Here is a 12,388-nt window from a genome sequence, read left to right as displayed (position 1 = left end):
TATCTCTTTAAGATAAATCTCTACTTAGCTTTTTTCAGACTCATGCAGACACATTTGAGGAAATCTCACTACACCCACCTACTGGTTGCTCGAGGCGATTGCAGTGCCACTCCCCTTGTCTGACAGAAAAGCTCAAAATGGTGGTGCTATTTTCCACAATCACCTCATCAGTGAATTGTTCAAATTATGAAATATTACACTATATATTGATACCGCACTGCTTCATTTATTCGCATGGTTGTGTCAGTGAAAGATTTTGTAGACCTGCAGACCCCAAATGAATGACAAAAGATGCAACACAGTCCAATGTTTTTCCTTCAATCAGTCGCTCCAGTTGCGTAAAGGCCTGCATTAATTCTAGACTCTGTTACCATGCAGAATGGCCTGATTTGAAAAGGAGAAAATTTCATGATTTCATAAAGGTCATGATTTGTCAAAAATCTTATTTTTTATCTATTTATAATCGTCTTGCACGCTCATTTTATTAAGTACAAATACATTTTAGTTTAAAGCGTTTTTAAATTATAGCTTATTTAGCTTTTTACAGTAAAATACACTATACACATGCATCTATCAAATTCTTGATGTTTTATTATAAGAAATATACTCACAAGAAGCAATATTTAATCAAGTAGCTAAATATATCTAGCTGGAAATTTTATATCAGCTATTTTCCTTGATTTATAAATCAATAAAATTCTATATCCAGCCTACTTGATAAATATTTGATTAATTTTACACTAGGAAATAACAATTTCTAAATAAAAAAAATCCAGATTTTCCTGCAACAACTCTCTTTCAATACCTTGAAAGTTACTAAATACTGTATACTACAGTGGGAGAAAATGCGTACAAAACCCGTAACTTCTACGATAAGATTATTAACGATAAATTGCCATTGTATGTGAAAAAATGGCGACTTAATGTACTTTTCTTCAACTGCGAGTTGAACATTTGCACGTTCAGCCTGGGCCACAGTGTGCGTGTACGCGTGTTTGTGTATTCCACACAGGCATAGGGCAGGATTACTATAGAATGTTGGCGAACTATCGTTGTGGAGGGGGAAAAACACGTAGAGCTGAGTCTGCGCGACGCAGGGGATCACAGCCTACGAAGTTTATCGGGCAAGACTACAGCGACAAATCCTAGGACACACTCGGCCGCAGCATAGGTAATTAACACTTCGTATATCACTAATATCAATGGCGATAAAGTTTATCGCCGTTTCCTATTCGCGCAGTTAAGATTTGACGTCAAATTCGTTCGGAAATGCGTCTACGAAATGTGTGCGTAGTCCATTTTCCTACTCGGCATGCAGGCTAAAGCTGCGAACAGAATCCGTTCATATAAACATATTAGCATTATTAACCGAATTATGGCTAATTGTAAATCCGAATCGAGCTTTCCGCGATCGCGTGAATGTTTTTTTGCGCGTGCTCCTTTGTAAATGTGAGATTTGAGCGCTTGATGTTGATGCTGTATGTCCGTGATGGCGCTCGCTCGGTTCTCTCTATGCTCCTTTTGCTCTCTGACGATTTAGGCAGGAAAACAACAAAGAAGCAGGAAGCATATGGGCTCACCGGCGAGGCGGTGTGAGATCACGCCGCAATTAGTTGTAACAGTTAATTTAAAGTAAAAGGATCCCGGAAAATGTGAATCTGTGCTTTGCCCAGACAATCTCTTGTCTGTGCATGTGCTGTCATTTTAAAGAGCTGAACAAGAGACTGTCATCGCATTATGAATCATGGATTATTTATAGTATAATTATCTGAAAAGGGGGGTTTCTTCAAGCATCAAAACAATAAGTGAAATGCTGCTATAGCTGTGTTTAAAAATAATGACTGTCATTTCTACCATTGCACACACAAAAATGCCACTCATTGTCACAGAATTTCTGTGCAAAAGTCTTGTCAGACATAATTAGAAGAATGTTTTGAAAAAGACTTTATTGAAGGATTAATTCACTGTGCAGCCCAGAAATATTAATATTTATTAATGTTTTAGTTTTTAAAATTACACTTAATTCATGCTTGTAAAAATCCTGTTTTGTCTATTTTGTCAACAAGATGCTTTTAATCACTTAAAATATTAAATTTAGTTTGCTTTTTATTCAACTAAAATGTCTTTTGTGAATAAGTGACGATACTTCATAGGTTTTTCATTCATTCATTCATTTTCCTTCGGCTTAGTCCCTATATTCATCAGGGGTTGCCACAGTGGAATGAGATGCCAACTTATCCAGCATATGTTTTACACAGCGGATGCCCTTCCAGCTGCAACCCATTACTGGGAAACATCCATACACAGGGTATCTGCGGGGTCTTAAAAACAAATTCACACCTTTTTACTTAAAGATGAAGACCCCACTCAATGTTTGTGCTGCAAAACTCCCTTTACTGTAAAACATTTTACTGGACTGTCCTGCTTTTAATTCTTCCAGAAGACTTTTTTATGACATAAACTCTTTTAAGGACATTTTTAGCAAAGCGACACCAGAAAAGATTTTAGAATTCCTATAATGTATTAACATAAAATATTGTGTTGTAGGTCTTATGTCTTTTTTAAAAACAGGTCTTAATTTTGCTTTATGTGTTCAAGAAATAAATAATAAACTTTTAATTTTTTATTTAAGAATGTACTTTTTAACTCTATTTACCGTAATGGCTTAATTATTTTTCATACAATAACATTTGTTTAAACGTTTTCCATGTATTCACTGCTGAGGATGCTAACCTGGACAGACTGTTGTGCATATATTTAGTTTTCATAACCTTTCTTAAAAATAAAGGTTTTATTGAAAAAAAGTGTATGTATACAACTAGCGCTTGATTGTTTTGACAATATTTAATTTTTTTTTTGCTTAGAATTAACTTTTATATATAAATATATATTTTTTTTTATTATTAAATTAATATTATTGTATTATTAAAAAAGATTTATAGGGCAATTAAAAATCTTTTCCATCTGGGCTATTTGAAAAACTCCTTAGCATTTAGCCCTGTATGAGTCTAGAATTTCATTCATAATGGTCTTAAGAATCTTGGTCTTAAATTTAACTTGCTGAAACCTGCAGAAACCCTGAAACACACTCATGCACACACATACACTGCGGCCAGTTTAGTTTATTCAATTCAGCTATACCACATGTGTTTGGACTGTGGGGGGAAACCGAAGCACCCGGAGGAAACCCATGCGAAAACAGAGAGAACATGCAAACTGCACACAGAAATGCCAACTGACCCAGCCGAGACTTGAATCAGTGCCCTTCTTACTGTGAAGCGACAGTACTAACCACTGAGCCACCATATCGAATCATAAAAATCACCTTTATGACAAATGTGTAAAACTTAGTTGAAAGATAGTGGCTAAGTATGCAATTATTAAATGTTAGTTAACAGTCTGTAAATCATAGGTCTCAAACTGGATTCCTGGAGGGCCACAGCTCTGCAGTTTTGCTGCAACTTTAATCAAACACAGCTGATCTAAATAATCGAGGTGTTTAAAAGAGTCATGAACACCTTCATTAGTTGGTTTGTTGTTAGTTTGATCAGGGTTGGAGCAAAACTGTGCAGAGCTGCGGCCCTCCAGGAATCCAGTTCAAGACCTACGCTGTAAACAGTCTTATTATGCTGTCAAATGATTGTTGTTATAAGTATACCTCACCAAATTTTTTGTTAAATGATTACTACACAGTGAAATGTACAATGGTCTTTATTTTTTGATTCTTGTTTATTTTTATTATTGATGTCTGTACTATTATTGATGTCACACACAATCTTCCTTTTAATAATTTTGAGTTTAATTAATTGTTAATTTTTATTTCAGGCATCTAATCTCAGCAAACCTTCTGATGGATTTTGTGTAGAAATCCTGCTTGATTTGACTGCGATTGGTAACACAGCAGGGGTTTTTGGAAGGAGGAAGGATGTCGGAGTTTATGCCGTACCCGTACAGAAGGCCGGGAGGTGCTTTGATGCGCTTCAAGAAAAGAAAGTCACGCTTCACATTCCAAGAGGTGGAACTGCTTCTCAGCGAAGTGCAGAAAAAACGGCATATTCTAGTTGGTAAGACATGCTGTTTTTGCATTTGTATCACGTAAAGCAGCAGAACCTTGCAGCATTTTTGAGAGAATGGAAATTATGTTTTAAATACATGAAGGATAATAGTTAATATTAGAACTTCCTTTAGGTCAACTTTACTCATAGCTGCTTTTCAAATGAACAGTGTTTTTTTTCTTCACACTTCCATTGTTAAAAATCAGGCTCTAATGGGTGTTCCTTTAAAAGCTTGCGAATATGAAAAAAAGGTTATAAAATTCAAGGCCCTTTAAATCTTTTAAAAATAAAGTAAATAGATACAGGTCCTTAATACTGGCTGAATTTATTTTGTGCAAGGTTTCTCAAAAAACAAAACCATATTATTCCCTCTGGTCCTCTAATGTGGTATTTCTCTAAATATGTTGTGGTCAATACATTCTGGCTTGATTTGAATTACGTTAAGTATTTCCTGCATGAGGTACTTCGTGTTGTACATTGTGATGACGGTCGTGCTTGCACAAATGTTGTGATAATCTGTTGCTTTTTTGTAAAATTTTAGCAGTAGATTATCAAAACTTTTGTGCAAGCCTGAAGGTCATGGCAAAGTACAAAGGTTGTAATAATCAGTCGCCCAAATATTTTAATTAAGGTAATTTTATTTAATTATTTTTTAAAAGGGATTCACACTCACTGGTCACTTTATTAGGTACACCTTACAAGAACCACATGACTCAGTCATGTGATTCAAAACATCGAAACTATTGTACCAGTTGTTTTGCAAAGTGATTCACTACCATTTCGAAGTGTTGTCATAAAATGCATATTTATTTACTTTTCAAGTCTTACATTGTTTGGGCTCTGTTTAGCAGGATAACAAGGGACTATTAACTATAACATTGTTTTTGTTTTAAAAATGCCTCATTAAAAGATCTGCAAACTTATCCGAGATCAAGTAAAAACTATTAAATCTGTTCAGTAATTCACCTCTGGGGGGCGATCTGAGTGAACCTGCATGATCCATGTGGATTTTAGTTTTACACTCCGTCCTGCGTCAGAGAACAATTAAATTTTTTTAATTGTTTAGAGTAATGACGTAACAAATTACTGAATCAAAATCAAACAACTGATTCAAAACAAAATATTCATAAACTTTTTTTGAAGCTGTGCCAATGAGCTTAGAATTACCAAGAGGCGACACTCAATAAAACGTTTCATTGCAACAGCAGTGCCCAGCAACAGCCCCATGATTCCGCCATTTTGGGGTGAAATCGATCGGCCGTCCATTTGATCTTATTGCTGTTGCAATGGCAAGCAGCTGCTTTGTTTATTATTTATTTATTTAAAAAGTGCATTAAAGCTAAAATACAACCTGAAAGACGAGAATACAACACTTACAATCAAAGACTGATGATGATCAACACTTTTAATAGTTAATTTTACAGACTTGTTTAATATATTTTAACCATATTTGTTTTCTTGAAACTGTCACTTTTAGGTGAAACTACTTTAAAGTACTTTAATAGTTTACGCACTGCCATAATATACTTGCATGTTAAATTAACTTAACATGACTTTAATAATTTGTTGATAATTGTTGTTGCAGTGTGTTATAATAGTATATAGTATTTTATCCAGTCTGTTAAAGAAAGACTAATTAAGTTTAAATGTAAAAAGCCACTTTGTCCAAAATGATTGAATTCTGACACATAAATCCATCATCTCACAAATTAGATAAAGTAGTATTTGTTGTGGGGTATACTCATTTTTGTATTACTCAAATTTGAGCAAAGCTAAAAAAAAAATCGTAATCCAAGTTATTTTAACCTTACTTTCATTTTATAAGTGAAAACGATATTTTAAATACCAGATATAGTAAACTTAGTCTTGTCAGCATTTTGGAAAATTGTCAGTTTTCCTTGAGATATTGTTTAGAATATTGCTTTTCAATGATGGTGTACTCATTTATGCTGAAAGTGCACACACACACATATATATATATATATATATATATATATATATATATATATATATATATATATATATATATATATACTGTATATATATTATACACTAACGTCATCTAGTGGCTGTTTCCCAAACAGCAACAGAGTGTCGCCTCTTGGTGATTCCATGCTCTTTGGCTGTGCTTTGAAAGCAGCCATTACTAGACTCTAGACCAGGGAACTGAGTTTGGCCACCCCTGCTCTAGACATTACTTTGTAAAGACAATGGCATAGTGACAAATTTGTAGCCATATCAAAACCATAGGCATGTGAATAGGTAAATTATACCTTCTCGTGGTTTTACGTATTCAATGACCCCTAGTGGTTATATTTTTAAAGGTTTGATGAGAATCTGAAGTAAATATGGTGATGTGAATAAAACTGTTGATCTATTTAGGTGAATTTTAAAGGTGAATTTTGTCACTGTTTTGGAGCACACTAGCTTATTGATATCCTAAAAACCAACACTGATACTAATATCTAAAAAACAATTCAATTTAATGTCTTCAACAGGAAAGTTTAACAGGGGAATTTCGAAGGATCTGAAAAACCGAACATGGTCGTCTGTGACCGAACGCATCAACGAGGTCAGCGAGTGTCATAGAGAGGTTATTGAGGTCATCAAGAAATGGGCTGACCTCAAATGCGACACCAAGCGAAGGGTGGCCGCCATGAGGGCTTCGGGAGCTACGTCAGCCCAAATCGCACAAGAACTGTCACCCATTGAGACCATGGTGCACCAGATCCTTCAGCTGTCGAACTCAAACAAAAACATGAGCAGTTTTGCAATTGATGACCAAATGGATGATGACGATGAGGACTTGGCAGGCCTCTCTGAGATTCCACAAAGTTCTTCTTACATGGCAAATGGTAGGCCTCATTCGTTCGGTTTACCAATGCCACTGCCAATACCAATGCCAATGCCAGTGCCACCTCCTTTCCACACTAGTGTCCCAGGCCAAGTTGATATGGAGCTTCCTTCTCACATAATGTTTAGTGGTGAGTTTCATTTTTTTTTTTAATGCAATGGGTGTCAAAAATTATAAATATACCAGTATAGTTTTGGACAGAAAGCAATAGTTAGAATATGTCTTAACTTTTTAATGAAATTTAATTAAATGGTGACAAAATACACTGTGTGATTAATAGAAAAAACAGTATCGCCTGTCATTTGGATACTAATATAATTGTTGTTAAAGTTAGTTCTTGTGTGAACTGGTCTTTATTATTGAGCGTTTATTTTTTATTTGAGTGTTTTAACAACAATAAATGAGTTACTTTCTTTGTATTGATAGATTCAGTAGTGCCTCTTACAAGCCTCCGTACAAATACATCAGGAAATGAAGGTAAGCAGCGTTTCAGCAAAAAACTGGTACCAGTTAAACATAGTATCAGTGTTGGGCAAGCATCTTAAAAAGTTGAGCTAAGCTATTAGCTACTCTACTAAAAATGTAGCTTAACTACACTAAAAGCTACCCTCTGTGAAATGTAGCAAGCCTAGCTAAAAGCTACTTTGCAAAAGTAGCATTGCTACATCTAAGCTATTTTTGCAATTTTCATTTTTGCATTGAAGCAACTTAAATCCAAGATAATCATATCTAAGTGATCAATAAAACTATCAATGAAACATGAGACGTAATTGTTCAGTTCAGTTATTTACTGTAAATAATAAACTGTACTAAACAGAAACAAATTATAGTATATAACAGCAAAAACAAAAAAACGCATTCAAAATACTATTAATAGTAAAGGGAAATATTTAGAAATAAGCATTATATTGTCAACTCTTAATTAATGAATTACACTAAATAATGTAGTATCATTAGTAACTATCAATAGTAATTACCATAGTATACTTTAGCCTTTACTACAGTAAACAATATATATAGATGTCGGTGCCGTCACTTATTGATCTGCGATCTGTAAATTTAGCTTGTGTAGACGCTACTGCGCTACTTGATTAAAAAATAGCTTCGATACTTAAAAGCTATTATTTATAAAGTAGCGACACTACCGCCACTCTTCTGAGTAATGTAGTTAAGCTAGTAGCATTACTACTTGTATCGACGCTACTGCCCAACACTGCATAGTATAAATAATATCATTGTCTAACGTAGAAATTCTCCTTGTCTTTAGGGATGTAACGATTCACCTGACTTGATACGATTCACGATACTAATCTAACGATTCACGATTTAGTCACGATTTTTCTGTGACTAGTTTTTGTTAGAGTAAGTAAACGTCTTTTCGCAGTATTTGCACACAATTTGTGTTTTGTGCACCGCCGCTGATGTACAGGTAAAGCGAGCTTCAGTGTTGCCAGATGTTGCTGACTGTGTCCAGCCCAAAGCTGTCGAAAAACCGCTGAAAACCAAAAAGCGCCTCCCAACAATCAATAGACTATAATAACCTGTCTTGAGGCTGAGGACCGGGGGGAGATGTCGTGTCGGGGAGGGAGATCACAAGCGTTTCTACACTGTTCTAAGCATATGTATGCGAAGAACGGGGGCTATGGCATCTCTTTGGGAGATCAAAACAGGTTTATGAGGGCAAAAAACCGCCCCAAATTTTCACTACCCGCCTATGTCACTTTTTACCCGCAAAAATAAATTAAAAACCGCCCAAATGGGTGGGAAACCGCCCAATCTGGCAACACTGGCGAGCTTAACATTTCAACATTGCTACCGATTTGAATCGTCACATATTTTATTAGATTTTCAACCAGCTCACGGTGAATTGTTACATCCCTACTTGTCTTGGTCATGTTAGTCACTGTATGTGTTTTTCATATGTACAAGGAAAATTATATTATATTTTGTTACACTTGACGGTTTTACTTTTGGCCAATTGAAACTTTTTATTTTATGTTTTACAGATATAAAGCAAAAATAAAGGTTTTTATTAAGCCGCACAACATTTTAACTTCATTAAAAATTATTAAATTTTAATATAAAAATATTTTACTAGGTTGAACCATATGAGATTTTTAGCTTTGCGCTTCTGATTTGTATCATGTATTATAGCCTATGCCGTTATTGTGGAGAATTTTTTTCAAAAATAGTATTTATAAGAAACATAACCTATTTCATACTTAATTATGTATTATATTCATTATAGTTAATTCTAATACATTTTTATTCCTTCAGGTGGCAACATGCAATTTATCGAACCCTTAAGCCAACCAAAACAACCTCCTGTTGGCATGCCTGCGTTCCTCAGCCGTCCCATTACTGAGAAGACCCAAGTTCAAGATAAAGCCAACCAGAGCACATTTAATGGCTCTTCAGCATTTATTGTACCTTCTGGAGCCTTGTCATCACGTTCAGCTCCTGCTAGCCTCCCTCCACAGCCTGCTGCCCTAGAGCCTCGCAGTCTTCAGGAACGCCTATCCCAGAGTGCCTCTCTCAGCCTGCATGAACAGCAGGCCACAACACAACTGATCGGGTCGCTGTCCCGCTCGCTGGAGTCACTAGCCGAGTCTGTGCAGAAATTGGTCCAAATCCAGCGTCAGTTTTCACATGACACCTTACAAATGCAGCGCGACACACTCCACGTCCTGCGCGACTTTTCCTCCAACACCTTGACTCTCCTGCAGGACAAGATGAACGGGCATCCATAGCTCCTCAATGCCGCTATGCTAACTACAAATGGGAGCAAGTTACACAAACAACATCAATAATAAGCTGAGCATAAAGTGACACTAGAGTCTATGGCAATCTTGATTAAGTCTTTATTTTGAGAGTTCTATATATGTTGAATCACGTTTTCCCCCACTTTATAACACAATAACCAAAATTAGGAGCTAAATATTAATAGAGACATCCTTGTATGTATCGACTGAATATTTTATTCAGTAGACAAGTGGGACTGTGTGGACCAATTGTGTGCTATTATAAGTCATTTAATTATGGGCAAAATGTAGGCTATTTAAAAACATGAGTTGTAATTTAAGACGATTATTCTTGTGGTGCTTTTTAATATATTGCAATGTGGCCGTTTTATCTGGTTTTAATTTATGTAATCTGTTTTTATTATGGTTTGTTTTTTTTTCTCTCTGATGGTTCTCGAGATTTTAACCTTTTAAATCAGTTTTCGTGTCAAGCGTTGCCTAACAGACCTGCTGTAAACGTTTTGATCCTTTAGCCTTATGCAGTGTGTTTTATTATTTGTGGTTTCTCTTAACTTGAATATCCAAAGACTCGTTATAATGTTTTATTTTTGTTTTCTTCCTGATAGGACTTTGAATTCTGTTTGAAGGCACATTTATCTTAGATGTAGCTCCTATGGACCTGTGTTTAATCTCCCAGAAATGAAAAGTCAGCACACTGTTAACAAGTCACACTTTAAAACCCTACGGAAAAGATGAAATAAAACGTATAATTTGAAATATTAATCAAAGTGGAGCAGATTTTTGCTTTAACTTGCTTTTATTGAATGGATTTTTGTTTATTTCTTTTCCTCTTTCTCACAAAAACTGAAACGGATAATAAGGCAAAGTTCATTTAAGAGCGGAAATGTTTTATTTTTTATTGAGACTTCCAGTGTCAATCGCTTCTAGCTATTTTTAGCTACCTTATTCATGCTATTATTCTTATTCATGACCTACTTCATGCTAAAAAAAATTAATTCATAGAGCTATTATACACTCACCGGCCACTTTATTAGGTATACCTTATTAGTACCAGGTTGCCAACACTGCCGTTTTTCCTGGGAGTCAACCCCCACCCCAACCCGATTTCGGCCAGCAGTCCGTGCATTTTGCGCTTCGCCACTGGCGCACCCCCGGATAAAATCTCCCGGATTTTATTATCCGAATGTCGGCAAGTATGGGTTGGACCCCTTTTTGCCTTTAGACCTGCCTTAATCCATCGGCATAGATTCAATAAGATACTGGAAATATTCCTCAGAGATTTTGGTCCATATTGACATGATAGCATCACGCTAGATTGCTGCAGATTTGTTGGCTGCACATCCATGATGAGAATCTCTCGTTCCACCACATCCCAAAGGTGCTTTATTGGATTTTTGGTCCAGTTCTGGTGACTGTGAAGGCCATTTGAGTACAGTGAACTCATTATCATGTTCTAGAAACCAGTCTGAGATGATTTGCGCTTTATGACATGGCGCGTTATCCTGCTGGAAGTAGCCATCAGAAGATGGGTACACTGTGGTCATAAAGCAATGGACATGGTCATCATCAATACTCAGGTAGGCTGTGGCGTTGACATGATGCTCAATTGGTTCAAATAGGCCCAAAGTGTGCCAAGAAAATATCCCCCACACTATTACAACACCACCATCAGCCTGAACGTTGATAGAAGGCAGGATGGATCCATGCTTTCATGTTGTTGACATCAAATTCTGACCCTACCATCTGAATGTCTCAGCAGAAATCGAGACTCATCAGACCAAGCAATGATCTTCTATCATCCAGTTTTGGTGAGCTTATGCGAATTAAAGCCTCAGTTTCCTGTTCTTAGCTGACAGGAGTGGCACCCGTGTTACTGTAGCCCATCTGCCTCAAGGTTTAACGTGTTGTGCATTCAGAGATGCTTTTCTGCATACCTCTGTTGTAACGAGTGGTTAGTTGCAAGACATTTGCGGCCACAAAACTGCCTCTCACTAAATATTTTCTATTTTTCAGACCATTCTCTGTAAAGCCTAAAGATGGTTGTGCATGAAAATCCCAGTAGACTAGCCTGTCTGGCACCAACAACCATGCCACGTTCAAAGGTTTAAATCACCTTTCTTCCCCATTCTGATGCTTGGTTTGAATTGCCGCAGATCATCTTGACCATCTCTACATGCCTAAATGCATTGAGTTGCATTAAGTGGCCGGTAAGTGTATATTGTATTACAAACAATTTGAAAAAAAAAATGTTTTGTGGTGTCAATAGTTAGGCTAAATCTTTATTGCAATTTGTTGTTACTCCATTTAGCAAATTAATGGGATTCATTATTTCCATGTTGTAAAAGGTACTGCAATATAGTAAAAGCTGTTTTAAATCACGTTGAATGCCTCACTAACACGCAATAGTTGAATGGGAAATTTTAAAAGTGACAACACCATTGTAAGCTTGTGTACCTGATTTAATATCGAAACGTTAGGATAATGAAAATCTGCACTCACACACACGAAATATAAAACTTTCCACTAGATGTCACTTTTGCACTTTTGTTGCCAAGTGCAGGACAACATGTAAATAAACTTCCGTTTTTACAAACCTAGCCGTTTTATATCATAAAATATGAATTCGGTCATAATTTGATCTGCTTGAGCCACAAGACATTTCATACAAAGATAATAAAATATGGTGGAGGACAGCTGAATAAAGTCTGAACATCTAG

At 36.0% G+C, this 12,388-nt stretch overlaps 1 protein-coding gene across 1 annotated transcript; it reads left to right on the top strand.

Annotated features, from left to right (window-relative positions):
- Positions 1–1,042: 1,042 nt before the first annotated feature.
- Positions 1,043–10,427, top strand: zgc:113149 (uncharacterized protein LOC541363 homolog). The gene is made up of 5 exons (XM_056473513.1): positions 1,043–1,171; positions 3,826–4,064; positions 6,554–7,039; positions 7,336–7,386; positions 9,187–10,427. Exons 2-5 carry the CDS (start codon positions 3,926–3,928, stop codon positions 9,657–9,659), a joined length of 1,149 nt encoding a protein of 382 aa, XP_056329488.1. The 5' UTR covers positions 1,043–1,171; positions 3,826–3,925; the 3' UTR covers positions 9,660–10,427.
- Positions 10,428–12,388: the final 1,961 nt, after the last annotated feature.

This window comes from Danio aesculapii, chromosome 15, assembly GCF_903798145.1.
Source record: "Danio aesculapii chromosome 15, fDanAes4.1, whole genome shotgun sequence".
In the NCBI taxonomy this organism is placed as follows: Eukaryota; Metazoa; Chordata; class Actinopteri; order Cypriniformes; family Danionidae; genus Danio; species Danio aesculapii.
This window is presented reverse-complemented; position numbering and strand designations above follow the sequence as displayed.

Bases quoted from the DNA above. Each gene is read 5' to 3' on its own strand.
- zgc:113149 (XM_056473513.1), top strand. From the start codon at position 3,926: ATGTCGGAGTTTATGCCGTACCCGTACAGAAGGCCGGGAGGTGCTTTG. The intron at 7,040-7,335 runs GTGAGTTTCATT...TTGTATTGATAG, and splicing joins TTCTCACATAATGTTTAGTG to ATTCAGTAGTGCCTCTTACA. The intron at 7,387-9,186 runs GTAAGCAGCGTT...TTATTCCTTCAG, and splicing joins AAATACATCAGGAAATGAAG to GTGGCAACATGCAATTTATC.